Source organism: Mus musculus, chromosome 12 (genome assembly GCF_000001635.26).
Source record: "Mus musculus strain C57BL/6J chromosome 12, GRCm38.p6 C57BL/6J".
NCBI classification, from domain to species: Eukaryota; Metazoa; Chordata; class Mammalia; order Rodentia; family Muridae; genus Mus; species Mus musculus.
The window spans coordinates 76,221,233-76,247,062 of NC_000078.6; the positions used below are offsets into that span (position 1 = coordinate 76,221,233).

The 25,830-nt window shown below is 42.6% G+C and overlaps 1 protein-coding gene across 4 annotated transcripts in view; it reads right to left on the bottom strand.

Annotated features, from left to right (window-relative positions):
* Tex21 (testis expressed gene 21) overlaps positions 1-25,526 on the bottom strand; it is a 48,073-nt gene extending 22,547 nt beyond the window's left edge. For 2 of the 4 annotated variants that reach the window (NM_019784.5, NM_001159532.1), the window contains exons 1-4: positions 25,423-25,514; positions 23,776-24,126; positions 18,225-18,353; positions 251-507 (exon numbers count right to left, since the gene is read on the bottom strand). In NM_019784.5, coding sequence (NP_062758.3) covers positions 251-507; positions 18,225-18,353; positions 23,776-23,913 — 524 coding nt within the window. In that variant the 5' untranslated portion in view covers positions 23,914-24,126; positions 25,423-25,514. Of the gene's footprint in view, positions 1-250; positions 508-18,224; positions 18,354-18,566; positions 19,015-23,775; positions 24,127-25,422 lie in introns of those variants that run through there. The other 2 variants (XM_006516394.2, XM_006516393.3) reach the window with 2 other exon arrangements.
* Positions 25,527-25,830: the final 304 nt, after the last annotated feature.

Consider the following 25,830-nt stretch of genomic DNA (forward strand, 5'->3'; position numbering starts at 1 on the left):
GCCCCAACAGACTTGCCTATGGCCCAGGCTTACGGAGGTATTCTCTCAATTGAGGTCCCCTCTTCCCAAACTGTCCTTGCTTGTATCAAGTTAACAGAAAACAAAAATAAAAAACAAAACATACACACAGACACACACACACAGAGACACACACAGACACACACACACACATAGACACACAGACACACAGACACAGACACACACACATACACACACACACACACACACACACACACACACACCATCCTACCTTAAACGGTTCTCTAGATCTAGAACTCTCTCAGTTAGATCCCAGTTGTGTCTTCCAAAATTCTGAGAATTTGTGTTTTTCAAAATCTTCATCTTCATTAGAGAATCAATAAGGTCCTGAAGGCTCTTGATGTCATCTCTCAGGGATATTATCTGTAGCTCCTGCTGGGCATTCCTTTCTTTGTAACTCTCTAACTCAGCCTTCACCTCTTGCAAAGACGTTTCTTTCACATAGAGCTTGCTTTGAAGATTTCTCAGCTAAGGAGTAGGGGAAAGAAAGTTAAAGTAAATTCTTGCTTTAAAATCATGTTAACTCACTGTGGATATAAGTTACACATTGCTAGAGAATAAAATGAAGCCTTTCAAATCTACTTCTTAACAGCATCTCTTAATGTTTAAAAGCCCTTTAATATAAAACACAATGGCACAGTAAGCTTGAAATAAATAGTTTATTAACATTAAAACTGTGTGAGTCTTTAGTACTTCCATAACTATTAAATTACAGGAATAATGGATTTGGGGTTTCTGCCAAAAGTGATGCTATAGCCTTAGATATCTTGCTTTCTGGTGTGTGGCTCACACACAGGCAATGTTCATAGATCTGTCTTATTTGTGCTGGTGGGAAAAAGAAAAGGGGGAGAATCCAAAGGAAGAACAAAGGCTTAAATGGCTCTCTGTAGCCAGGTGTGGTGGCACCTGCTTTTAATCCCAGCACGTGGGAGGCAGAGGCAGGAAGATCTCTCTGAAATCATAGGCCAGTCTGGTCTACATGGTGAGTTCTAGGACAACCAGGGCTATGTAAAGAGACTGTCACAAAAAAGGGGGTGGGTCTAGCTGTGTGATAAAGGAGAGAGGTGGCTTGGTGTAGTCTCCCCTCCCCTAGCCTGAAACCTGCTTGCTCGGGGTGGAGCTTCCTGCTCATTCGTTCTGCCACGCCCACTGCTGGAACCTGAGGAGCCACACACGTGCACCTTTCTACTGGACCAGAGATTATTCGGCGGGAATCGGGTCCCCTCCCCCTTCCTTCATAACTAGTGTCGCAACAATAAAATTTGAGCCTTGATCAGAGTAACTGTCTTGGCTACATTTTTTCTTCCGCCCCGTCTAGATTCCTCTCTTACAGCTCGAGCGGCCTTCTCAGTCGAACCGTTCACGTTGCGAGCTGCTGGCGGCCGCAACATTTTGGCGCCAGAACTGGGACCTGAAGAATGGCAGAGAGATGCTAAGAGGAACGCTGCATTGGAGCTCCACAGGAAAGGATCTTCGTATCGGACATCGGAGCAACGGACAGGTACACATGCTAGCGCTAGCTTAAAATTTCAGTTTTGTAAAGTGTTGCTGAGGATGCGGTAGGATACGAATTAAGCTTGAATCAGTGCTAACCCAACGCTGGTTCTGCTTGGGTCAGCAGCGTGTTAATCGGAACTAGAAACGGAAACAGGCAGGTTAGCCGCAGCTTTTTAGGAAGCTGCTTAGGTGGAAGAAGAAAGGGTTTAAAGTCATGGATCAGGCGGTAGGCCGTAGCTCTCCGAAGCTACATGAGGTGTGAGAAAAGAAAGGGTTTATTAAAAGGAATAGGCGGATTGCCCCAGTTAATAAAAAATGCATCATAAGGGAGGAAAATGTCCCAAAAAGCAGAGAGAAATATCTCTCTGGGCCTTATAGCAGGAGTACTCTGTTACCTTTTGTGTCTTGTCTAATGTCCGGTGCACCAATCTGTTCTCGTGTTCGATTCATGTATGTTCGTGTCCAGTCTGTATGAATGAATGTTCTATGTTTTGTGTTGGATAATAAAGATGGTATAAAAAACTTTATCTGCAAAGCCGAGAGCTGCCACATGTTTCAGCCAGGAATCAGACACGTGGCAAGAGGGCCCCTGCTGGAAAAACTGTTCGTTTTAGGAAATAAGGGCGAGTGCACAGCCTCTAAGTTTCAGAGTAAAAAAGCTAATAAATGGTTCATGATTAATGTGTTTGACAATGGTAAAGTGTTTTTTATTTTATGATTGTAGCTACAAAAATTATTATTCTCTGATTGGTCTAAATGTAACTGCTTCATTTGGTTCTTTTTTATTGGTAATGTGCTCTAAGTGTTTTCACAATCAGCTCATAAGTTGTTGGTTAAGATTAATAATTGTTACATTGCTACAGATGGTTAGTGTTAAATTTGATAACTCAAGTTTAGAGTCCTTCCGACACATGGCATAAGGCAGCCCAAGAGGCTGGGTCTCTAAAGATATTTCTAGTTTAGGTAATAATTAATGTGGTTCGTATCCTAAATAGTAAAATTTAAAATAAGATTTAAAGCAATGTCTCTTTATTAAAGCATTAAAGCTTGCTTTAATAGGTATTCATAGGTATTAATTGACATCCAAACTTCGTAATATGATAGTAATGCTTCTAATATTGATTTTAAAGATAATAAATTGTTTTAAACTTGGGTTTTACTTTCCCAAGGTTATAGGTATTATCCTAACCTTGCACAAAAAACTTAAAAATTATGGTTAAAACTGCTATTGTTCCATTGACTGCAGCTTGCAGTTTGACTTCAAATTTAAGATCTTTAATTCACCTGTATACTGTAATTAAGATAATTACAAGAGTAATCATCTTATGAGAGCGCTCATACAGCTCACTTCATACAAAACTGTGACAGAGTTATCTAGTTATGTTTGTCTTTGTGAATAGATTAGACAAACAGTTTGGTTATAGTTGCTGCCTGGCAGGAAACTGTAGTACAGGCAATTTTTTCACAACACTAAAGTTGTGAAGAACGTTTTAACTGTAAGTCATCTTAAGAAAGAGTATCATAATTTAGAGGCGTAGACAGTTATATTGTTTCTCTAAAATCGGTCCTTATTACAGGAGGGCCAAGATGCTCAGATTAAAAAGTATTTCACGTTTGAGTCAATGCAGGGCTCTGGGCAGCCCCAGAGCGGCTTGTGGCCTTTCTTTTGTTTTGCAAACAGTGCCTGAAAAAAAAAAATTTTTCCCTGTGTTCAAGAGAAATTCTTTTTAACAGTGTTGCAGATCTATTCAGATGTTTAAAATAAGACTTAAATTCAAAGAGTTTTGCTTCTAGTGAACTGTAATCACTAGAAAATTTTGCCTCTAAGTATGGCTAATGTAACTTTACATTATGTAAGAAAAAATTTTATTGTTTCTGCTTCTATACAAGAAGCAAAGAGTTTTAATCTTTCAGTGTATATTGTTTCCTAAGTGAAAAGTATTTTATTAACTAATGCTTCTTAAAGTTTACCTTAAATCCTTGCTCTCACCCAAAAGATTCAGAGACAATATCCTTTTATTACTTAGGGTTTTAGTTTACTACAAAAGTTTCTACAAAAAATAAAGCTTTTATAATTGTTATTAATTGGTAATTAAAAATTGGTTGTGCCCAAAACAATTCTTTGGCCAAAAAGAAAACATTATTGTAAAGTCATTTTTCTCATCCTCCCAGCCAATCGTTGGCCCACGTGGGCCCAACTAGCTTCTGTGGGGCGGAGTCTTAAGACACAGTTTCCCCTGTTCCAGCACAGATGATCTAGTTGTGTGCTGTAGATGGTGTTTTAAAATGCTGAACAATCAAACCTTAATTTGTATATTAATAGTCAATGCCATATCTCTGAGCTCGCAATTGCTTAAATTGTTCATCCCTCAGATACTATTAATTCTCAAATTTACAATTGCTTATGCATATTTCTAGTTAATAAATAAATTATGCACATGTAACTCTTAATAACTTTACAAGCCTTCTAGTTACAACTGCTCCTTAAGAAAATTGATTGAAAGTGCAATTAGTCACTGCCCCTTTACAGCCATGTATTTAAAATATTTTGTCAACTAGTTATTAATTCAAAAGTAGGTATTGTAAAATTTTAAAACTTTAACTTCTTAAAAGACAAAAAAGAGAGAAATTGTATCCCCGTGCATACTATTTAGTGCATTCCCATGCACACTATTAAAGTCTTACCTTTATTTTCAAAATCTAATATTTTAATGTCAAAGAGTTTAATAAAGGCTTTATAGTATCTTAAAGGGATCTACTTATTGGCTTATAGATTGATCCTAAAACAGCTACCTTATTAGAAAAGGGAAAAACAGGTTTTCTCCACAGAACGCTTCAGAAACATATTAATTCGTGTGACGAGCTGGTAGGTAAGTTGACTCATGTCCTGATTGAATTGACTAAAAAACTAAATTAAATTCATGTTTTAGATCCATCCTTACTTGTCATTTTTCCAGTTTAGACTAGCTTCTAGCCTTTTAACTTTATGGCAATAGTACATCAGAGACTGTATATTCAGACTTAGTAAAATTAGTCATTTAATAGAGTCATAATGATTTTTCTCTTTTCTTCAGTGTGACCAGCCATTCTAACTCAATCTCAGACTGGTCTAATATTCAGTCCAATGTTAGAGATTCCTATATTCTAAATTACCTAGCAAAGTTAATTCAGGGCACATCCCCCACTTCCCCTAGATCCCTAACCTCAGAAGGATTACTGGCCTTACAGCTAGTGGAAAAGGCTATTGAAGAACAGTTTGTCACTTACATAGATTACTCCCTGCCGCTGCACCTGTTAATTTTTAATACGACTCATGTGCCTACGGGATTGCTATGGCAAAAATTTCCTATAATGTGGATACATTCGAGGATTTCTCCCAAACGTAATATCTTGCCATATCACGAAGCAGTGGCTCAGATGATTATCACTGGAAGAAGGCAGGCATTGACTTATTTTGGAAAGGAGCCAGATATCATTGTCCAGCCTTACAGCGTGAGTCAGGACACTTGGCTGAAACAGCATAGTACAGATTGGTTGCTTGCGCAATTAGGGTTTGAAGGAACTCTAGATAGCCACTACCCCCAAGATAGGTTGATAAAATTCTTAAATGTGCATGATATGATATTTCCTAAGATGACTTCCTTACAGCCTTTAAATAATGCTCTATTGATTTTTACTGATGGCTCCTCTAAAGGGCGAGCTGGATATCTTATTAGTAATCAACAGGTTATCGTAGAGACTCCTGGTCTCTCGGCTCAGCTCGCCGAATTAACAGCAGTACTGAAGGTTTTTCAGTCTGTGCATGAGGCTTTTAATATTTTTACTGACAGTTTATATGTTGCTCAGTCAGTACCCTTACTGGAAACCTGTGGTACGTTTAACTTCAATACGCCGTCAGGATCTTTATTTTCAGAATTACAAAACATCATTCTCGCCCGGAAAAATCCGTTTTATATTGGCCACATACGGTCTCACTCTGGTCTTCCTGGACCTCTGGCAGAGGGTAATGATCGCATTGACAGAGCTCTAATAGGAGAAGCCTTAGTTTCAGATCGGGTTGCTTTGGCCCAACGTGATCACGAAAGGTTTCATCTTTCTAGCCATACCCTAAGACTCCGACATAAGATCACAAAGGAGCAAGCGAGAATGATCGTAAAACAATGTCCTAAATGTATTACTTTATCTCCAGTGCCGCATCTAGGAGTTAATCCTAGAGGCCTTATGCCTAATCATATTTGGCAAATGGATATAACCCATTATGCAGAATTTGGAAAACTAAAATATATACATGTTTGCATTGATACTTGTTCAGGATTTCTTTTTGCTTCTCTGCATACAGGAGAAGCTTCAAAAAACGTAATTGATCATTGCCTACAAGCATTTAATGCCATGGGATTGCCTAAACTTATTAAGACAGACAATGGGCCATCTTATTCCAGTAAAAACTTTATTTCATTCTGTAAAGAATTCGGTATTAAACATAAAACTGGAATTCCTTACAACCCCATGGGACAAGGAATAGTTGAACGTGCTCATCGCACCTTAAAGAATTGGCTTTTTAAGACAAAAGAGGGTCAGCTATATCCCCCAAGGTCACCAAAGGCCCACCTTGCCTTCACTTTATTTGTCCTAAATTTCTTGCACACCGATATCAAGGGCCAGTCTGCAGCGGATCGCCACTGGCATCCAGTTACTTCTAATTCTTATACATTGGTAAAATGGAAGGACCCCCTGACTAATGAATGGATGGGTCCAGATCCAGTTCTAATTTGGGGTAGGGGCTCAGTTTGTGTTTTTTCATGAGATGAAGATGGAGCGCGGTGGCTGCCAGAGAGATTAATTCGTCAGATGAACACAGATTCTGACTCTTCTGGTAAGTATCATTCTAAAGACTAAAATTCCTTTTGTGCTTAAAATTCAGCTGAGAGCAACAGCTCTCAAAGCTGTTTGTGTCTCCAGCTACTCTCTGAACCAGCTCCCGACAGGAGGCAGGAGACTAGCCTCAGCTTTACAATTTGCATTTGAATAAAGTACCTAGACTTCCCCGAAAGAAGTTCTGCTTTCCTACTTTCTCACTGTCTTTCAAGATTTTGTCTTTCAAGCAGGTAAATCAACATTCCCGAGGCGGACCAGTGGATGTGCATCCCTGCCCCCCTAGAGCACACAGGTGGCAGCTGTTACCCCCAGTCTCAGGACATTTCCAGCACGTGGTTTTCAGTCTGAGTTAAAAATTTAGGTTTACCTAGAGGGCTAGAAGAGTAGATATTTCCATATTAATAAAGATTGGTTTTTATTTTGATAGACAGGCTTAGCCCCTTAGCTGACCTCTGGCTTTTCACCCTTGCTGTTACTGCAAGGTGTCCTTAGCTCAATAGGCTGTGGAAAAAACAGGGATGAGGAGGAACGACTTCCAGCTCCTATTTTAGCCACAAATCGTGGTGTTACTAACGACATAATTCTTGCTTAGGCTTTGCTAATTCTGAGGTTGATAATTCTCCTTTAGGAGCTGCACAGCACTCAGAACTGTGCATACTGGTTTGTGATTGTACAAATTCAGTATGGGCACCGCTTGGTGCAGAGATACTTACTGCAAGGGAAGGTCCGGCTTGACCATTTCTGAGTTTCCTGTGAGATAAACCCGGTTTGAAAGAGGTTGGTACCAAATTTTGGTTAAAAATAAAAAATATTCTCCGGCTCTACCTCGCCTCCCCAAAAGGTACCAAGAGCCACATGTGTGGGTTTTACCCACGGGAGGAATCGGGTCCATGTCCACCCAAGCCAAGGTTAAAAGCCCACTCATCTACGGATGAGAAAATCATTTGATCACCTCAGTTAAGCGTTGCCTTATTTAACTTAATTAATAGGGGGGAGAGAGATTGGAGACGTACTATTGAAAGGGCAAGCCCTTCACTGCCTCCCACCCAAATAAAAAAGCCAATTGGCCTTGTACTACAAGAGCCGGTCACTCCTTCTCCCTGTTTCCCACCTATCTTCCAAAAATGTGGAGGAATTCAACTTAGTGTTATTTTCACATCGTTCAGTCAAACTTAGCCAGTCAAACTTAGCCAGAGTTCCAACGCCCTACTTAAAATTCAACTAGAAAGTTACCTACCAAGTACTAATTAGCATTATAAAGTCAGAGTCTGCAGCTCCAGGCCTTTCAGTTAGTTGTTTACTAGAAAGGACAGTCTTAAGCCAGATACAGTTTACCATAAGAAAAGTTAAAGAATCCCAGTGAAGCAAGTTTTTTCTTTAGCCCTAGATTCCAGGCAGAACTATTGAGCATAGATAATTTTCCCCCCTCAGGCCAGCTTTTTCTTTTTTTTTATTTTGTTAATAATAGGGAGGAGATGTAGTCTCCCCTCCCCTAGCCTGAAACCTGCTTGCTCGGGGTGGAGCTTCCTGCTCATTCGTTCTGCCACGCCCACTGCTGGAACCTGAGGAGCCACACACGTGCACCTTTCTACTGGACCAGAGATTATTCGGCGGGAATCGGGTCCCCTCCCCCTTCCTTCATAACTAGTGTCCCAACAATAAAATTTGAGCCTTGATCAGAGTAACTGTCTTGGCTACATTTTTTCTTCCGCCCCGTCTAGATTCCTCTCTTACAGCTCGAGCGGCCTTCTCAGTCGAACCGTTCACGTTGCGAGCTGCTGGCGGCCGCAACAGCTTGGCAGTTGAGAGAACTGTTTATATGTCTGAGAACCCAGGTTCCATTCTAAGCACCCACATGCTACCTCACAACCATCTCTAACACTAGTCCCAGGGGGAGCTCACACCCTCTTCTGGCCTCCGTGGGCACCAGATTGGCATGCAGAGCACAGATACAGATGAATATTATTATTAAAATGTTAAATAGAGCCACAGTGACAGTTTTAAGCATGAAAAATGTCTCATACCTTTAACACATCAGTCACCCAATCTCAGGGGTTGAAAGCCAAGTGTGTCTCATTTTGTTTCCAAGCATTCATTTTGCGCTTGATTTCACTGGTTCACCTGCCTGTTTTCAGGGCTCTTTTTGTGAGGTGCATCAGCCCGACAGAGCATGGCACATGCTGCTGACCAGTCCTAAGAAGCTCACCCCACCAGGGTCCAGAATCACAGACAACCCAGAAGACAGTCACAGCACAGTCTTCGTGGCGTTAGACAGCAGGCTGACTCCTCCATCATCTCTCCTCTCTTCCATGACAGGTCAGGCCCTGGCTCTAGTAAATAGCCACTGGTTCACACCCACGCAACCACTGAGATGCACCAGCCCTAGCTGGTCAGAGCTCCTGCAAGTGCGTGAGAAAGGATCACGGCCATAAGGCTTTATGAAGCAACTGCAACTTTGTCTTTCTGGCTGTTTACTGCATGAGAGGCCACTCCTCTAGATACCACCGATGGAGACCAGCCAATTTCTCCCCAGCGCTGCACCTAATAAGCACACTGAGGTTTCGGATCACTGTGATAGTAAGTGCGGCTCCATAGTGTACGCCCGACCTCCTGATCCCTGCTTTTCTGTACAAACGCGTCTGGGCGTCAGTCATGCCTTCATTCCTAGTGGGGGTTGTAGTACCAAGCCATGGGGGAGAGGTGCTTGTGCAACATCTCTGTTTGCTAGTAAATAAAATACACGCTTCATTTCTGATCTACAGTGAATGCCTAAGCATTCTGTGGAATTTCACACCTAGGCGGGGCCAGCATCTGTAAAAGCAGCTAGAAGAGTGTGCATCTCGTCCAGTCACATCAAGCTTACTTATGCAGGTAAAGGGAGGGCAAGCACTAGACTCAACAATAATTTCATTACAACTTCAGGGCAATTCTACCGAAGTAGACAGTAGACAGTGAAGAAAAGCCTGGGACACCACACACACACACACACACACACACACACACACACACACACACACACACACACGCTCCCCGGGGTCCAGATGCACTTCCTTGCTGCCTTGTGCTGCACTCTGGAACCTCAGTGGGCAGCTGCAGTCTTTCTGACAGACAGTCCTGAGGGGCTGAAGGAGTGTGGGAAGATGGGCTTAGCCACTCATTATAGTCACCTCCCTTACTCAGGAAGTCTCTGGCACAGGTTAAAAGCACCCACTAGGGGCTGGAGAGGTGACTCAGCGGTTAAGAGCACTGGCTGCCATTCCAGAGGTCCTGAGTTCAATTCCCAGTAACTCATCCTTAATGGGATCTGATTCCCTCTGCTGCTGGGGACAGCATACCATGACAAGTCCTGCCCGCAGCAGGCCGGGATAGAGACATCTCAGTAGCCTGCGACAGCTCTTTGTAAAAAACAGTTGTTTCCATTTCTCCTAACCTATTCCTGGACAACGGCTGTATAGATTTCATTTGTGCGTGACTGCTTTTCAGTTGACCTTGGTGTGCATAATTATTCTATTATATCTGACTATCCTTCTTCTTCTGCTGCTCTGGTAAATTCTATGAAACTAGATGTTCCTTGATGTAATGATTCTTAAACAATTAAAAATTGAGGCATAGGGGCACAGCACAGCACAGCACAGTCCTCATAGCCCAGGTGTATGCTGTGTGTTCTCATCTTGGAAACAATGTAACAATTGCACAATGGTAGTTCCGGATTAATGTTTGACTTGCAAAGAAAGTTTGAAGAAATTATTAGAAAATGAAATAGAGCCAACATTGGGACCCTGAGAAAGGAAAAAGTTATTGAAGTTATGAAATAAGTTTTGCACAACATTTGAGAGTGGTCCCTGGATAAGCAAGGATAGAATGCATAAAATTATATACTAGGAAAACTAAGTCAAAACACTGGGACTCTTAGGAGAGTCATTGTGTGCAATGTGCAGAAACAGAAAGCTAGCAGAACTACTGAGTTAAGGGTTAACTTGATTCTTTCTGGCCACTACCTGGCAGCTTTGCCCATGTCATACATCATTAGGGCTTCACAGGAAAATGCAAATAGCTGGCCTAGGAGCTCTGAGCTCTGAAGTATGATAAGTTAAAGTTTAAATAACGATAAGTTTACAATTATTATTATTATTTTGGCTACAGGCCTGGGAGTAGGGGAAGCTTGGAACTTTGGGGAACAATTATAATTCTTGATTTTTTGTGGGACGTGGTTGTTCTTTTGAATTTGATTTGGCAAAGATTATACAATGTCTTTTTTTTTTTTTTTCTACCTGCTTTTGGAGTAACAATAAAAGACTGGGGCAAGAAAAAGGCGAGAGAGAATATGGTGAGTGAGGTGAGCATGAGGTGTGTGTAAGGTGAGCCTGATATGACTGTGGAGTGAGTGGAGAGAGTGTGAGGAGAGTGTGGGGAGAGTGAGTGGAGAGTGTGAGGAGAGTGTGGGGAGAGTGAGTGAAGAGTGTGTGTGTGAGTGAAAGGAGAGTGCATGTGGTGTGTGTGAAGAAAGTGTGTGTGTGATGAAAGGGGAGCACACAGAGGTGTTAAGAGTGTGGGAGTTCGAGAAAAGAAAAGCACACAGGAGAAAAGCAGAGTGCAGAAGAATACAGAGTGCGAGCAGCCTCAAGCTTCGAGCAAGAAAGCAAGAGAAGAGAGAGAGAGAGAGAACAAGTTTAAGCCTTGAAAAATTGCCTGTTAGTTTATACCCAAAAAGTTGTCTGTGTCTGTTTTTTATGTGCCTTCCAGATATCCCTGCTTTCAGTTGAGAATTCTAATCCTGTGTCAAGGTTGGACCCCAACACTCTTCTAGTGTGTCTGAAGACAGCTACAGTGTGTATATATGTATGTGTGAATAATGTGTGTGTGTGTATATATATATATATGTGTGTGTGTGTGTGTAAATACATATATATGTATATATGTGTGTGTATATATATAAATATATGTGTGTAATAACAGTATGTAAAAAAATAAATCTTAAAAATAAATAAAAGTACCTACTAATCTTACAAAAGACAGAGGTTTTTTAAAAAAATATATGTATATATATATTTTTTAAAGATTTATTTATTTATTATATGTAAGTACACTGTAGCTGTCTTCAGACACTCCAGAGGGGGCATCAGATTTCGTTACAGATGGTCGTGAGCCACCATGTGGTTGCTGGGATTTGAACTCTGGTCCTTCGGAAGAGCAGTCAGCGCTCTTAACCACTGAACTATCTCGCCAGCCCCCAAAACCAAGGTTCTATTTTTAGCATCCAGCACCCACATGGTGGTCTACAACATTCTGTAACTGCAGTTCCAGAGGATCTGACATCTTCTTTCAGCCATGTATATATACATGCAGTCAAACACTCATACAGATAAAATAAAGATAAATCTTTAAAATGCACTGAATTTGTATTTGACTTATAATATCCAACTTTATGTGTGATTTAACTTATTATTCCTGCAGCCCGCCTATGCAAGAGTTTTATCTCAATGCCATATTCCCTAAGCTAGTGCACACAACCAGCAACTGAACAGGCTCACATTTATTCTTTCTATATCTGGCCTTACCCAAATATAGCTTCCTTGCACCTGTGTCTCCATTATAGGGTAGAAACACATTGCAATTATTTTTGTATGTTACACAAAGAGATAAGTTTAATTATAACCAAAAAAAAAATGAAATGCATGCCATGAAAAAGAAAACCACCTTATCAAGACAATTGAGTCCCTGCGGGACTAAATGGTAGGTTGCCTGGGAAGCAAGAAATGACTCATGCCGGGCTCAGGTATCCTGCTGCAATCGCTAAGCTCCCTTTTATAACATGAACATGAGGATACCATGTAATCATAACCGTCACTAAATTTTTATTTTTTGAGACAAGGTCTCATTAAGCAATCCAAGCTGATCTTAAACTCAATATCTTATTTACTCAGGCTCCCAAGTACTGGACTCTCTAGGAGTGTGCAACCACGCCTGGCTTGAACATTTTTATTTTTAAAATTATATTTATTTGGGGGGGTAGTGGTGGTGGTGGTGTGTGTATGTGTGTGTATGTGTGTGTGTGTATGTGTGTGTATGTGTGTGTGTGTGTATGTGTGTGTATGTGTGTGTGTGTGTATGTGTGTGTGTGTATGTGTGTATGTGTGTGTGTATATGTGTGTATGTGTATGTGTGTGTGTGTGTGTGTGTGTGTGTGTGGATGTGTGTGGATGTGTGTGGATGTGTGTGGATGTGGATGTGGATGTTGCACCTCGGTACAGGGTTGTAATCTACCATGTCAGGACAGCTTTCTTTAGCTTGGTGCAAAATGAAGGAGGACTCCCTTTTCTTAGAGAGGCTTCCTCTTCTCTGCCTGATCTGGGGAGCCTAGCCCCAATCTTTTACCTAAGCAATATCACATAATCTTTGGCAAAATTACAAGTTCAACTTCCTGGAATGCCTCTCCATGCAAATGAGGTGCCCCCAGAAACCTAAACCTCAGCCAGTGAAACTTTACCCTAAGAACCCCTTCCCACTTTCCAGGGTTAATGTGTCTGTGTCTGTGTCTGTGTCGGTGTCGGTGTCTGTGTCTGTGTCGGTGTCTGTGTCAGTGTTTGTATATATCCCCTGATTTGCCCTGAATAAAGTTTATGCATATAAGCTGTTTTGTTGAAATTTTTGGGGGGCGGGGGGGGTGTATTTCAAGACAGGGTTTCTCTGTGTAGCCCTGGCTGTCCTGGAACTCACTCTGTAGACCAGGCTGGCCTCGAACTCAGAAATCCACCTGCCTCTGCCTCCCAAGTGCTGGGATTCAAGGCGTGCACCCCCGCTGCCCGGCGCCGAAATTCATTTTTAAAAGCTGCTTCATTGAATAGCGTCTAAGAGAGCTGTAACACTAATGTCCTCTAAGAAGGCCTTCTCCCTCCAGCACTCACTGGCAGAACTGGATCCTGCTAACCCACCAATTTTGGACTTCGCTTCACCCTTCCCTGTCTGGTGTGTGCTGGTGTGTAGCAGTGTCTGGGCATCCTGAAGGAAGAAGCAGAAAACGGAACCGAGTGTGTGTGTGTGTGTGTGTGTGTGTGTGTGTGTGTGTGTGTGTTACATCCAACAGCACACATGCAGAGGTCTGAGGACAACCTGAGGGACTTTGTTCTCTCCATCATGTGTTGAAGACAAAGCTCGGGTTGTCAGCCTTGGCGACAGACTTTTACTCTCACTGAGCCATTTCCCCGGCTCTGACTTTGTCATTTTTATTAGATTAGAAGATGCCAGTAGAGGCTATGGAGTATGGCCTGAAGGAGGAGGTGTAGTTGGAGACCAAACCTAGATATGCGTGCATTGCTAAGCATGCCCCTCACTGCTGAGTTACATTCCCAGGCTCTCTGTAGACTAGGCTGGCCTCTGAGATAATCCCCCTTCCACAGTTTCCTTCCTGAGCACGGGGTCTCCAGGTGCGCACCACCTTGCCTGGCTGGAATGGTTTTCAAATGTATATAGTATCCAAACCATGTCAAAATGGTGAGAACTTTTCAGATGTCTATGTGCACACAGAGGGTAGCTTCAAAAAATACTTTGAAAGCCAAGCATGATAGTGCAGTGAGCTGGGCACTGTGGCTCACGGCTGTAGCCTGAGCTAACTGGGATCCCAGAGAGGAGACTCAGTGGAGTCCATGAGGTTAAGGCTAGCCGGGACACCCCAGCGAGACTCCATCCAAAACCGGGAACCGAAGAAAATCTTTGAAATGCTTGAAAATAGTCTACATATTTCTTTCAAGCAAGACACCTGAAACCTTTCTTGACAGTTTGGTTTAAAAGCTTTTTTTTTTTTTTTTTAAGGGCCAGGAAGGTGACTTAGCAGATAAGGGCTTTGTCAACAACCTAAGCATCAGCCCCAAGACCCACAGGGTGAAAGGCGAGAAGTGACTCTCAGAGCATAGACCCGGACTACAGTTCAGTGGGTAGAGTGTTTGTCTTACAAATGACAATGTGTGAATACACACACTAGACATACTATTACTACCACCACCACCACCACCACCACCACCACCACCACCACCACCACCACTACTACTACTAATTGCATCCAACTCCAGCTTAACAAGACCATAGACTTTCCAATCACAGAGACATACTGGAGACAAGAAGACTGACAGGCATGACGTGGTGTCCCCATGTCCTTGTCACTACAGTCTGTGCCATGGCCTGGTAGGTGGAGAGGAGTAGGGCCTGGATCCTGCAGGCAGAACTGTGCTATTTACTAATGTTTCTTCCTACAAGCATTCTGCCCTGCCCCCTCCCCTCACCCCCATCTCTCTGCTCCCTCTCTCCTCATCCCAAGCCTGTGTTGGCTTTAGGCACTTCAGGTCAAGAACAAATGAGTACTCTGACCCTACATTATAGGAAATTGGATCTCTCAGGAAACCTACTTCCTGGCTCCTTATCAAATATGACTAATAGGTTATATTTTATTAACTTAGGTCTTGAAAACCCATTTACTGTGTTATTAATTACAATAATAAGAAACTGATAGTTCTGGTTAGTTTTATTTGTCAACTTGGGTACAAACTAGGGTCCCCTGGGAAGGGGTAACCTCAACTGAGAAAATGTCCCCATTAGATTGCCCAAAGGCAAGTGGGGTGGCATTTTCTTGATGGATAGTTGATGTGGGGAGACCCAGCTCACTGGGGCAGTGCCGCTCCTGTATAAGAAAGCAGGCTGAGGGGGCTGGTGAGATGGCTCAGTGGGTAAGAGCACCCGACTGCTCTTCTGAAAGTCCTGAGTTCAAATCCCAGCAACCACATGGTGGCTCACAACCATCCATAACAAGATCTGACTCCCTCTTCTGGAGTGTCTGAAGACAGCTACAGCGTACTTACATATAATAAATAAATAAATAAATAAATAAATAAATCTTTAAAAAAAAAAAAGAAAGAAAGAAAGCAGGCTGAGCAAGCCATGGAGAACAAGTCAGTAAGCAGTACTCCTCCATGGTCTCCACTTTGATTCCCACCTTGACTTTTATGATGGACTCATGATCTCTAAACTGAAATAAACCTCTTCCTCCTCAAGTTGATCTTGGCCATGGTGTTTATCACAGCAATCAAAAGCAGACTAGGACAACATATATTCTGTTCTGTTTCGGTTTGTGGGTCTGTGTTGTACATGTGCATGTGTGCCACGATCATGTGTTTGCAGTGGGATATGCCCAAGTGTGTGTACTGCAAGAAGCCAGAGGCCAATGTTAGCTGCCTTTCTCACCTCGCATGCTCTGCACTTTAGGTTTTAAATCTGTATTAGTGATGCTACTGCTGCTATCGTGTGTGTACACATGCGTACATATGCAGGGTATATGTTTATGTAGAGGTCAGAGGGCAACTCTGTGAAGTCTTTCTTCTCCACCTTTACACAGTACTGTGGTTTGAATGAGAAGTGTCTCCTAAGGCTCACATATCTGAACGCTTGGTCCCCCTATCAGCAGTGTTGCTGGGGAGCCTATGGAACCCTCGGGAGGTAGAGCCTTGCTAGTATGTTATTGAGGGCAGGCTTTGAGAGTTTACAGCTTCACCCCAAGTCCAGTTTGATGTCTGAGTCCCATATGCTGCTGGGATGTGATCTCTTAGCCTCCTGTCCCTGCCACAATGTCTCCCCCATCACTGTAGACATTTAGCCCCCTGGAACTGTAAACTAAAACAAATTCTTAAGTAGCGTTTGGCCATGGCATTTTTATCGCAGCAATGTAGAAGTGACTAATACACATGGATTCTGGAGATCAGACGTAAGCCATCAGGCTTCCCTTGTTAGGCAGATGCCTTTGCTAGCTGAGCCATTTCACCTGCCCCTCCACCTTAACGTTTGACACAGGTCTCTCACTGAACCTGGATCTCACAGGTTCAGCCAGCAAACCTAAGGGGTCCTGTCTCTACCTCACAGCATTTGGACTACGGTGTACTTCACAGCACCTGGGTTTTTAAAGGGGTTCTAGGGATCCAAACTCAGTTCTTCATACTTTCATGACAAACATTTGGCCAATTAAGCCATCTTCCCAGTCCCTATTTTTGTTTTGTTTGTTTGTTTATTGGAGACAAGGTCTCATGTAACTCAAGGCTGCTCTCAAATTCAACTGTCCTTCCTCAGCCTTCTGATACTGGGATGGCAAGTATGAACCATCCCACATAGAGGCAAATATACCTTTAAATGTAAAATATAAAATAAAATGAAAAGAAATACAAAGTTCACATAGAAGCGCACGCACAAACACACACACACACACACACACACTTTAGCATGCAGATGGCCATCAGAAGACAACATGTAGAGCCAGTTTTCTCTTCTATTATGTGGGTCCTGGGGATTGAACTCAGGTTGTCAACCCTGGAAGCAAGTGCTTTACCCACTAAGTCATCGCGTCAGCTCTGTGACTAGTGTCCTCGTAAGAAGGGAAACTTGGAGCTGGAGAGATGACTGCTCAGTTAAGAGCCCTTGATGCCTTTGTAGAGAACTGGTACTCAGTTCCCAGCACCCACATCAGGTCATTCGCAGTCACCTGTAACCTCAGCTCCGGGAGATCTAGCGTCTACCAACCCCCTGGGATGACCTTCCCACAAGTTCACAGACACATACAAAGACACACAGACGCACACAGATATAAATAAAATAAATCTTCAGAAAGGAAGGAGGTGAAGGGATAGGAGGGTGGCGGGAGGGAGCTTGAACACACATGCTGAAGGGGGGCTGCAGGAGAAGATTACCATCTACAACCCAAGAAGAAACATCTCGGGAGGAACCACCCCCATGGACACCTTGCCCCAGACTTCTAGCTGCTATGACCACTGGAGAACACTGCTGTTTAAGCACCCAGTCTGATACTTTGCTACAGTAGCCTTAGGAAGCAAACACAGCCACAGGGAGAGCTGCTTACCCAGAGCTGGCCTCTGCTTGTAAGCATTCAGAAGGATTCTACTTGGAGGTAGCCATAGAGAGGCAGAGCAGACATAAGCAGCTACAGTGCAGTGCCCTTCACAGTAACAAAGACCAGTGAGCCTCTAAAAGGCCATCACAGTCAGCAAACCCTGAGGACAGTCAGGCTCAATTAGAGAATCTCTACAAGCTCTCCCCAGGACTCATCACTGGGAGTAAAAGTCAAGGCACTCCCTATAAACGTGGGTTGTGTGATGCACTCCGATATTATCGAGTAGTAAATAAGATTAGTGGATATTTGCTATCTGGTGAAGTATTGGACATGGGAACTCATCCTTTCCATTAAAAATATTTTGGACTGGAAAGCAGAGGTAGGCTGATCACACACACACAGAGGGGAGGGGGTCGGGGAGGGAGACAGACAGAGATGCTTATAGTTATTATTATGCCACAATATTTTTTTACTTTAACTTTTTAAAAATTTTATGCATGTGGGTGTTTGGTCTGCATCTATGTCTGTGTGCCTGATGCCTGCAGAGAGCAGAACAGGGCATCAGATCCTCTGGAACTGGAGTTGCAGAGCTACCATGTGGATGTTAGGAATTAAACCTTGGTCCTCTGGAAGCACACTCAAAGCTCTTAACTGCAGAGCCAACTCTCTGGCCCCTGTGTCATAAATTTTGAGCATGGTATTCCGTTAGCAATATTCTGACTTCTAAAAGCACTGAATGAGGCACCATCTTCAGTAGGAGTGTTAAAGGCAGACAGGAATCTAAACTCCTCAGTAAGGAGAGAGTTCGGCGTGGGGTGGGGACAAAACTAGGTTAAGATAACGCCTCTAACCGTTAGCAGAACTCCCTCTCTCTCTCCTAACCTTTCAGAAGATCTAATTCCCACTTTCAGTTTTTGTAAAAGCTATATACCTCAGCTAAAAGAGTCTTGTTTTTCACCAACATGCTGGCAAGGTCAGGATGGACTGGGTCGGCTGCCTTTTTGTTGTGTATGATTGGGTTCCCGGTAGGATCCATTTCAAGAGGTGGATCAAAACAAGCCTATAAAGAGAAATAGCCAGTTAATTAACGAAATATGTGCCCTGTGGATCAAAACCCACAAAACCACCCAAATGCTTACAATAGGTAGTTGCAAACAGGACTCAGCTTTGAGCTATTTATCCTAAGATACCATCCCAGCAAACCCAACCGTCTCCAGGAAAACAGCAAGTACCATGCTGCCCTGCTTTATCTTCTCCTAGACTGAACACTTACCTAACAGTTTCTACCTGCAGGAAGCAAATGCAGCCCGTCTGAATTCTGTGCTGTGATCTCTGAGAGTACAGGAATCAAGGCAACGTACATAAACCATCCCGAGACATTTCCATGTGTAGCTAACTCTAAACAGGGCAAGGGGGATGGCTAAGCAGGCAAGCATATGAGGTCAAGAGTTCAGATTGCAGCATCCCTATAAAAAGCAAATCATGGTCCTGAGCAGGCCTGTAGACTGCGCTGGGCAGGCCAGGGTGGAGACGGGAGGATTTCTGAGGCTTGGTGGCTGCTAGTCTAGACAGAGAAAAACTACAAGCTCCAAGTTCAGGGAGTGACTCTGCCTTCGAGGAATAGAATAAGGGATGAGAGTGGTGGACACCCTACATGCTCTTCTGACCTGCAAGCCTGTTCACACATGCACACAATTATACACATATGTGTACATACACCACACACACACACACACACACACACACACACACACACACACACACACACACAAATGCATGCTCAGTAAGAATTTTAACAGTAAGTCCTGGAGAGATGACTCAACAGTTTAGAGCACATGTAGCTCTTGCAGAAGACCTGGGTTCAATGCCCAGCCCCCACATGGCAACTCACAACCATCTGTAACTCCAGCTCCAGGCGACCAAATGTCCTCTTCTGACTTCCCAGGACATCAGGCAGGTACGTGGTACAGATACATGCCTGACAGCAAAACAATCATGTACACAGGTAAATCTAAAAAAGAAAGATAGTTTCTAGGGGCTAGAGAGATGTTAAGAGCACTTGCTATTCTTCCAGAGGACACAAAGTTGGGTGGTTTACAACCACTTGTAATTCTAGTCCAAGAGATCTGACTTCCTCCTTTGGCATCTGAGGGCACTCATACGCACAAACCATACACACCTACTTATATATAAAATAAACTCATTTTTCTTAAAAAATAAATAAATAAAAGAAGCAGTTTCTAAAAAGAAAAGGGGGGAAAAAAGGTAGCTACTGGAAAACCAGGCACGGTGGCATATGTCTGTGATCTAAGCACTCAGGAGGCAGAGGTAGAGGGATGAGCCACCATGACAAACATTTTCATATTTTCCTTTCCCTTTTTTCTTTTTGGTGTGTGTGGGGGTGGAGGTGTGTATGTGGTGTGTGTGTGCGTGTGAGAGTGTATGTTAGTGGGTGTGGTTGGTGTGTGTGTGGTGTGTATTCTGTGAGTGTGTGTTTGTGTGGTTAGTGTGTATGTGAGTATATGTTAGTGTGTATGGTGTGTATTGTGTGAGTGTGTGTGTGTGTGTGTGTGTGTGTGTGTGTGTGTGTGTGTGTGGTTTCCTTATGCGCTGTCCACCTTGTTTTCTGAGATGTTTTTCACTGGCTCTTTCCTCATCTACCTGGGTCTGCTTCTCTAGTGACAGAATTACAGGCACATTTGGTTGTGCCTCTGGGCTTCTTGTGGATGCCAGAAACTGATCTCAGATCCTCAGTTTATGATATAAGCAGTTTACCAAGTGAACTATCTCTCCAGCCTCCCACATTTTCTTATCTCAGCAGCTGGGATGGCAGATAAAGTAAAGACAGTTCGTATTGTTCATACTTAGCTGGAAACGTACTTCCAAATTACCATAGTGCATAAAATAAGTGTTTCCTAAAATTCAGTGGAACACCAGAACTGTCATCTAGTATAACATACGGATTAAATTATGTTTGAGTGTTTGTTTGAGACAGGGTTTAGACATACAGCCCAAACTGGAGTCAAACTGTGAAACTCCTGTATCCCAAGCACTTGGAATACACGCCCAGTTTATGTTTTAAGATTTAAGAACAGAATAAAGACATTTTATGGAAACAAAGCAAGTTTACTACAATGTATTCTTACTTTAGAAAGCTTCTAATAATGAATTCTGCAAAGAAAGAAAACAAACATATCGGGTGTGAGATATAAGAAAAAATAGGGAGTAGACATGCTGGATACTGTGTCGAGTGCCTATGATCCCAGCACTCGGGAGGCTAAGGAGGAAGATTGATGTGAGTCTGAGATCAACCTGGACCACAGAGAATTACCAAAACGGTGGAGAGGGAGTAGGAGGAGGAAAAGGACGAGGAGGAGGAGGGGGGGGGGAGGAGGAGGAGGAGGAGGAGGAGGAGATAATAGTAAAGGTTCGAGTACTAAGTTATATCTTTGGTAGAAAATAAAGATTCTGAGAAAGAGAGAGAGAGTAGTGGGGGTGGGGGTGTGCCACAAGGTTGGGCTGGAGGGATGGCTCAGTCGTTATCTCCAGGGCTAGTAGAGGCAGAGTCAGGAATTCTGAGGTTGCTGGTTTCTAGCCTAGCGCAGGCTTGTATGCTCACAGGTACATGTGTGTGTACACCATATACAATTACATACAGCACACACACACACACACACACACACACACACACACCATGAAAGCAGTGTGGTAGCTTGAACAAGGAACGCTCCTCCAACCCTGTTGGGTCCAGGCATCTGAACACTTGGTCCCCAGTTGTTGGTGTTGTTTGGGAAGGTTATGGGGAGGTGGAGCTGGAAGAAGAACGCCAGTGTGTGAGGGCTTTGTGAGTTTAAAGCCTCTTGCCACTTCCAGCAGGACCTCTGCTCCTCATTTGTGGCTGAGATGTGATCTCTCAGCTTCCTGCTCCTGGCATCCCACCTGTTACCCCCACCCCCATGACAGACTCTTACCCTCTGAATCATAAGCCGAAGTGAACTCTCATAAGTTACTTTCTGCTATTGTGTTTTAGCATAGCAATAGAAAAGCAACTAATACAAGCAGTTGCTTTTCTTTCTTTTTAAAATTTTTTTTATTTTTTATTTTGGGTGTTCATTTATCTATTTAGAGACTGGGTCTCACTATGGAGCCCTGGATGTCCTGAAACTCACAGAGATCTGTAGAGCAGGCTGACCTTTAGCTCACAGAGATCTGCCTGCCTCTGCCTCCCCAGTTGCTGGGGTTAAGGTTCCACCTCCCTTGACACAAGAAGTTGCTTCTCTGTCTTTGTCAGTCTGTTGGCTGGCTGGTTTTGTTGTTTTGTGTGGTTGTTTGTTTTTGCTTTTTGTTTTTGTTTTTTTGTTTTTGTTTTTGAGATGGGATTTTTCTGTGTAGCCTTGCCTGTCCTGGAACTCACTTTGTAGACCAGGTTAGCCTCAAACTCAGAGATCTGCCTGCCTCTTCGTCCTAGGTATTGGGATTAAAGGCATGTGCCATCATGGTCTGCAGCAGTTTCTTTTTTTAAAGGGACATCCATTAAGAACAGAAAAATAAGTTAAAAAATTACAAAAGTTTAGTACTAAAGAATTCAAACAACCAATAAAGATTGAGTGAACTATGACATATGTGTGTGTGTGTGTATACATACATACATATATACATATATATGTTAATATAATACTTTATTGTTTGAGAATTTCATACAAGCATAAAATGTGTTTTGATCAAATCCACCCAAATAATAAAAGGTTCATAGCTGTGAAAATAATGTTATGTGTTATATAACTTCTAAGCAAATAGAAAAGGGGGAAGGCATGCAAAAAATAAAACAAGCACAACACACACACACAGTTTCTCATGCTGAAATGGGATGTAATAAACAAACCACATGTAATAAGATTGTAGAAATGTGGCCAATTTTTTTTTTTTTTTTTTTGGAGACAGAGTCTCTTGTATCTCAGGCTTGCATCAAACTCCATATGTAGCCAAGAATGACCTTGGTATCCTGCATATCAGGTATTTACATTGCAATTGGTTACAAAATTACAATATGAAGAACTGTATTAAAGGGTTGCAGCATTAAGAAGGTTGAGAACCACTGCTCTGGTGGTAATAAGATAAAGTGTTAGGTAGATATTTCTAGTGCTCTTAAAATGTCAATGGAGGGCCATCTTTTGCTCCAGGAAGATATTTAAATTCCAGAAAAATCCCCATTAAGGTCATGAAAGAAGTCTGTAAACCCCGTAGTAGTAGAGTGCACCTGAGGGGGTTGGACCACCCACTTTGCTACTAAATCACCATGGCTGCTCCCTGGTGGGGTTTCCTCATCTACAAAATAGTAAGATCAGAGAGCCTCTGCTGGGTGCTGACTGGGAGAAATGGGCACTAATAAATCGAACTACCAAAAAAGGTCAAGCAAACCCAAACTTCTGCAGGTTGTGTTAGATCCAGATGTCTCAAGTCTTGTTCTGAGGAAATCAGCAGTGGGAGGGTTTACCAGATGGCTCGGCAGTTAAAGGCGTTTGCTGCTAAGCCTGAAGACCTGAGTTCTGCTCTTGGAAGGAGAGAATGGACTCTCATAGGTTGTTCTCTGATCTCAGCACACACACAATAGGTAGGTAAGTAGGTAGGTAGGTAGGTAGGTAGGTAGATCATTTAAAAATTTTTAAAAATGTAAGTGGAGACTGGTATGATCTATCTGTATTCCTAGCACAAGGGAAACTGAGGCAGGAGGATAAAAGTGTGAGGCTTGCCTGACTACATAGTGTCAGGCCAGTCATGTATACAGTCTCAAAAAAAAAAAAATCAGAGAGCTAAGTATGGTGACTCACACCTGCAATCCTAGAACTCTGGAGGCTGATGTAGGAGTAGACATAAATGTGAGGCTAGCCTGGGCTATAGGGTGAGATGATGTCTCAAAAAAAAAAAACAAACAAAAAAGTGGGATATCATTTAGCCTCTGTTTTTCTTTCTTTTTTTAAAGATTTACTTATGTATTTTATGTATGTAATTTACACTGGCACTCTCTTCAGACACACCAGAAAAGGGCATCAGATCCCATGGTTGTGAGATACCATGTGGTTGCTGGGAATTGAACTCAGGACCTCTGGAAGAGCAGTCAGTGCTCTTAACCACTGAGCCATCTCTCCAGCCCCCTTTCCCTTTGAAGCATTTGTTTTTGTGTGTATGATCGAGTGTGTGCCCCAGCTTGCATGTCAGAGAACAACTTTTGGGACTTGTTTCTCTCACTGTCTACCTCGTAGAACCCAGGAATCAAACTCGGGCCATCAGGAACACCTTTATCTGCTGAGTTCTGTGAGCAGGCCTGAGTTCATCTTCTGTATCCTTCTCTAGCAAAGAAGCGCTAAGCACACCAGCAAATGGGCAGTCAGAGGCGAACCTTCCCTTTCTTAGACTAGCTTTTAATGGTACACAACAATATCTTACTTTTGAAAATGAGGACAAAGTACCAGAGTCCAACTCACCACTGGGACATTTTCCCGAGCCGATAGATGTGATAGGTGCCTGGCTTCTGGTGGCTTAGCCTCACAGGCCTCTTTGGTTTGGCTATTGGCAAGCCTCCCTGGGTCCGAGTGACTTACAGGCTGGAGTGGCCTTGACATGTTGGAGGCACAGGAAGCATACAACAGATCCACCAACGGTGACCCACAGTGCCTCTACGGGAAGTTTCTGTATAGCGCTCAGGACGAGAGGTCGAGGTCTTTCAGGGCCAACAACAAAGATTTCCAGAAACTTCTAGGAGTGTCTCCAGTGCTTAGGCCCCAAAAGGAGCTGCCTGCTGAATTTGTTTCTTGTAGAAAATGTGGACCTAGTTTCTAAAGAGAGTGTAAAATAGTTGAAATGTCATTATATCATACATTTAAATTTTAATTATATATTTCTAATATATGTGTGTGTATATATGTATGTATATGTATAGGTGTATGTATGTATATATATGTACACATATATATACATATATATGTTATATATCAGTCCTTGCTATATATGTCATAGCTTTATGACCTGTGAATTTCTCTCATTCAAAAGTTTTCAACTATCATAAATGCTATCTATAGTACTTAAGAAACAACCAAACCACAAAAATTCAAATGTAAATTGATAATGTGCGTACAATAGTTTAGAGAGCTCTTTATACCCCAGAAGAAAGTATAAATGCAACCCCATATTACTTTCCTTTCAGTCTTAAGGGTCAACACCAAGGTCCTTGAGTGTCCTAGTGTTACTGGAGGTCTGGGTCTGGGCTGAGCGGTTCCAGGTTCTCTTTTTACATATTTATTTATTTATGTGTTTATATGTGTATGCCTGAGTGTCTGTGTATGTTCATGAACCCCCGGTGATCAGAACAGGGCACTGTATCTCCTGGAATTGGAGTCATCAGTAGTTGTGAACAGCCGTGTGTGTGCTGAGACTCAGATCTTCTCTTAGAGTCTTCTCTTAGAGAAGTCAGTGTCCTTTATCACTGAGCCATCTCTCCAGGCCCCAGGTTCCCAGGTGCTTGGTGCCTTACTCAAAGCACTGAAGTAAGCACACATGGATTCCCAAAGAAGCAAGGAAATTGTTCTAAGGAGAGTGATAGCGCAGATCAGAATATACCAGAGCAGCAGGCCACTCAAGGAAGGGTACTCACCGGCCCTGATTATTATTTAGGGTTTTCTTTTATGGAGGTTTAAGGGAAGAAAGAAGGCCAATGAGAGGGTCATCAAGTTAAGGCTGCTTACCTCCATACCCCTAAAACCTGAGTTTTTATCTCTAGGGCTCACCTGGTAGGAGAGAACTCAAAGTTGTCCTCTGACTTTCATGTATGTACTTATGTGTAGGTACACACACACACACACACACACACACACACACACACACACACACATACCTTCTGCAAGTTGTCCTCTGACCACCATAGCGCACCATGGTAAGTACACATGAACACATACGTAATTAAAAATTTTAAAATAGAAGCGGAGTTCTCTCTAACAATGTTTAAGATTACAGCTTACTTTCTACAACTCTGAAAAATCCCACCTTCATACTCTCTCTGTGTGTCTTTCTTACACGTAAGATACAGCTTCCTATGGTTCAATTAGTGAAAGAGCAAAACACAATTTTTCTTTTACCATTACATGATCAAGAGAAAATCCCAAATCCAAGATCAATTCCCAGGAGACCCCCTAGTGATGGGGCATCCTGCATAATTTGCCAGTAGAATGTTTCCATGTCACAGCAACCGTTGCTAGGTGAACGCGACACAGACAGCAAAGGAAGACAGAGACATCTCAAGGTGACAGTTAGATTGCAGTTATTTCCCTAAGGAGATAAAAGCATAAAGCACTTTCACCAGATATTAGTGGACATTAAACAACAACAAGAAGCAAACAGAAATGTTAAGGAAAGTGAGCCCACCCAAGTGAACGAACACTATCAAACGTGAAAATCCTGTTTGGAGGCGTTTGTGAAGTTCTTAGGATGGATCAAATGATTACACTCTGATACACACACACACACACACACACACACACACACAA